Source organism: Cebus imitator, unplaced genomic scaffold (genome assembly GCF_001604975.1).
Source record: "Cebus imitator isolate Cc_AM_T3 unplaced genomic scaffold, Cebus_imitator-1.0 Scaffold96, whole genome shotgun sequence".
Classification (NCBI taxonomy): domain Eukaryota; kingdom Metazoa; phylum Chordata; class Mammalia; order Primates; family Cebidae; genus Cebus; species Cebus imitator.
In genome coordinates, this window is record NW_016107411.1 from 3055427 (window position 1) to 3058978 (window position 3552).

The following is a 3552-nucleotide window of genomic DNA, read 5'->3' on the forward strand; positions in this document are numbered from 1 at the left end:
AAAAAAAAAAAAAAAAGAGAGAGAGAGAGATTGTAATGTGTGTTTGAGATACCTTGATCTTTATTCTCTTGAGTTTCAACTTCCTCCAGCAAATTCTAGAAAACCTCACTTATTTTTCTGTTGTGAAGTTAACGACAAGGGTGTTTTCAGAAACACACTAAAATTTTCTGGTTTGGAAGGGAAAGAGTTTCCTTTCCAGTCCAAATTTCATTATCCAGCAGCAGGTACCAAGTAAGTTTGCTTGAAGGAATGAATCAATTTCCAAAAGAAATCTATTTGATGCTGAATGGCACTCGTATCATTTCCGGAAAGTGAAATATAATAACTCCAGTTCTGTTCTACAGGGCTGTTAGTTAAGAGTCAAGGTCTTGGCCTGGCGCGGTGGCTCAGGCCTGTAATCCCAGCACTTTGGGAGGCTGAGGTGGATGGATCACGAGGTCAGGAGTTTGAGACCAGACCGGCCAACATGGTGAAACCCGGTTTCTACTAAAAATACAAAATTTAGCCAGGCGCTATGACAGTCGCCTGTAATCCCAGCTACTCAGGAGCCTGAGGCAGGAGAATCGCTTGAACCCAAGAGGCAGAGGTTGCAGTGTGCCGAGATCGCGCCACTGCACTCCAGCCTGGGGAACAAAAGTCAAGGTCTTACAAGAGCAGATGATGTTAGAGATCATTACATTTCTGTCAACTACATCCGTTCTGCCACCCGTGCCTTACGTCCTGACAGAGCGTACGCTCAGATGGTGTTTGCTAATTTGCCAAATGAATGAGATGGTACCTTTCCTGCGGCAGCTTTGTCTGCCCAGAACGGTCCCCGGATTTTCTCCCTTGTAAGCAAGAAACTCGAGGAGGCCTCCGCAGCGCAACAAAGCCCCCAAGGACCGCTTCTCAACCAGTCTAGGCCTCCCTTCCTGTCTCCGCCAAAAGGCTCCAGGCTCCTCCCCACTCTGGGAAGCTGCCCCAGCCCCCTCCAGGACCCACATCCACAGTCCCGACGCCCACTAGCCCGCCAAGTTTCTTCCACCACACCACGGCGGCGACCCTCGGTAGAGCCACCGCCCTTCTGCAGAGTAACGGCCCGCACTTTCGGGACAATCCCCACTTTTCCAAAAATAACCCCCTCGGCACCCGCCCCCTAGGCAGCTGCTGCCCGGGCGGTACCTGTGCTGTAGACCAAGCAGCCGGAAAGGATCAAGAGTAGCCGCACTGCCCCACCGCCCCCGACCCCCCAGCCCAAAGGCCCAAGACCAACTGCCGGCGAGACCGCCACTTTCATTCCTCCCGCCATGGTTGCCTCAAGCCACCGCCTCCTCACATGCCTTACCCCAGCAACTAACCCTGAACTGGCAGCGCCAGCAACCTATCCTGTACGAGACCTGCCCCTACCAACCAATCGGATGGGCAGAGCTTCTAGCCCTCAAGAGCCCTACGAGTCCCGCCCCTTAACAACTGAAGAGAGAAGGCGGGAAAAGAACCTTTCAGCCTATTAGAAAATGGGTTCTCACCCTAGCAATGGCGACAGGAAGATCCCACCCCCTAACAACATGCTTCCGTCTTCAGTTTATTTACAACTGGTGTGATTGATGGTAAAGTTAACCAATAGGAAATCGGAATGGGAGAGCGCTCCTTGACCAAACTCGGTATTTCCATAGAAACTGAAGTTCCGTCGGTTTTCTTTCAGTTCCTTTTTATCAAGACCTTTCTGTTAAGAGACGCCTACAACTGAGATGGCTTTATGAGTAGGATCCTGACAGGTCAATTTTTAAAGTCGACTGACAAAGTGTGGTTCTCCAAAGTCCTAAAGGATTTAAAATGGAAGTCACAAAAAAGTGTGTTGTTAATATTTTGTAAGCATAAACATCAGCTTTTAAAAATGTATTTTTTGGAAGGAAAATGAATGTTAAAATTAAGAAAGATCTGTGAATAATACTTATATATGATTTAAAATGAAAAGGAAATTAAAAAAAAAAGATTTGGCTGGGCGCGGTGTCTCAGGCCTGTAATCCCAGCTTTGGGAGGCCAAGGCAGGTGGATCACTAGGTCAGGAGTTCGAGACCAGCCTGACCAACATAGTGAAACCCCATCTCTACTAAAAATAACAAAAATTAGCCGGGCATGGTGGCACGCGCCTGTAGCCCTAGCTACTCGGAAGGCTGAGGCAGGAGAATCACTTGAACCTGGGAGGCAGAGGTTGTGGTGAGCTGAGATCGCACCACTGCACTCCAGCCTTGGCAACAGAGCAAGACTCTTGTCTTGAAAAAAAAAAAAAAAGAAAGAAAGATTTATTTATTCCTCTTATCATCTCATGAAACAAATATAATTCTATTTAAGAAGCCAAAGCTAAGACAGCCACAGGAACCTGCCCAAGATTTCATAGTTATCTGGTTTGTGGTCCTAACCTAAATCCTACTGACTCCAAAGCCTGACCTAAATCCTACTGACTCCAATCCATATTTATATGGATTAACTACTTCCCATTCAATGATTTAACACAATGAGCGCCCAGCAGAGAGCCAGGTGTTCCGAAACTGTTAGTAGAAATTGAAACTTTTTTTTAAAGAGGATCTGATGGTGATGGGTAGGAAGACTACAAATGATAGAGCCAAGTGAATTGAGAAAGTCATGAAAGGGGGTATCTTCTGGGGAAGGTTCAAGTTTTCAAAACAAGAATTTAATTTTTTAAAAATGTTTTTAGAGACAGGATCTCTCTCTGTCACCCAAGCTAGAGTGCAACAGCACCATCACAGCTCAGTGTAACCTTGAATTCCTGGGCTTAAACCATCCTCCCACCTCAGTCTCCCAGATAGGTTGGACTACAGGGACTTTGTTTCAAAACATTGTTGTTGTTGTTGAGACAGGGTCTCCTTGGGTCACCCAGGCTGGAGTGCAGTGGTGCAACCACGGCTCACTGCAGCCTTGAACTCCCAGGACCAAATGATCCTCCCATCTCAATCTCCCAAGTAGCTGGAACTACAGGTGTTGGCCACTATGTCTGGCTTAGTTTTTAAAAATTATTTTTTGTAGAGACATGATCTTGCTATGTTGCCCAGGCTGATCTCAAACTCCTGGCCTCAAGTGATTCTCCCACCTTGGCGACACAAATTGCTGAAATTACAGGTGTGAGCCACTGCACCTGGTCTAAAACAAGGACTTTTTTAAAAGTCAAAATGGGCTGGGTGCAATGGCTCACACCTGTAATCACAACACTTTGGGAGGGTGAGGCAGGCGGATCACCTGAGGTCAGCAGTTCAAGACCAGCCTGGCCAACATGGCAAAATCTCGTCCCTACAAAAAATGCAAAAATTAGCCAGGTGTGATGGTGGGCACCTGTAATCCCAGCTACTTGAGAGGCTGAGGCAGGAGAATGGCTTGAATCCAGGAGGCAGAGGTTACAGTAAGCCGAGGTCCTGCCACTGCACTCCAGCCACCAGCCTTGACAACAGAGCGAGACTCCATCTCAAAAAATAATAATAATAAATTCAAGATACAGAAGAAAACATTTTTCGTTTAGATAAGAATTATTTTGTGAGGTATGAGGCAGTCTGAAAAAGA

The 3552-nt window shown here is 46.8% G+C and overlaps 1 protein-coding gene across 4 annotated transcripts in view; it reads right to left on the reverse strand.

The window, feature by feature from the left end:
* NEMP1 (nuclear envelope integral membrane protein 1) overlaps positions 1-1332 on the reverse strand; it is a 20060-nt gene extending 18728 nt beyond the window's left edge. For 2 of the 4 annotated variants that reach the window (XM_037741210.1, XM_017536162.2), the window contains exon 1: positions 1162-1332. In XM_037741210.1, coding sequence (XP_037597138.1) covers positions 1162-1288 — 127 coding nt within the window. In that variant the 5' untranslated portion in view covers positions 1289-1332. Of the gene's footprint in view, positions 1-778; positions 999-1161 lie in introns of those variants that run through there. The other 2 variants (XM_037741209.1, XM_037741208.1) reach the window with 1 other exon arrangement.
* Between the last annotated feature and the right edge of the window lie 2220 nt (positions 1333-3552).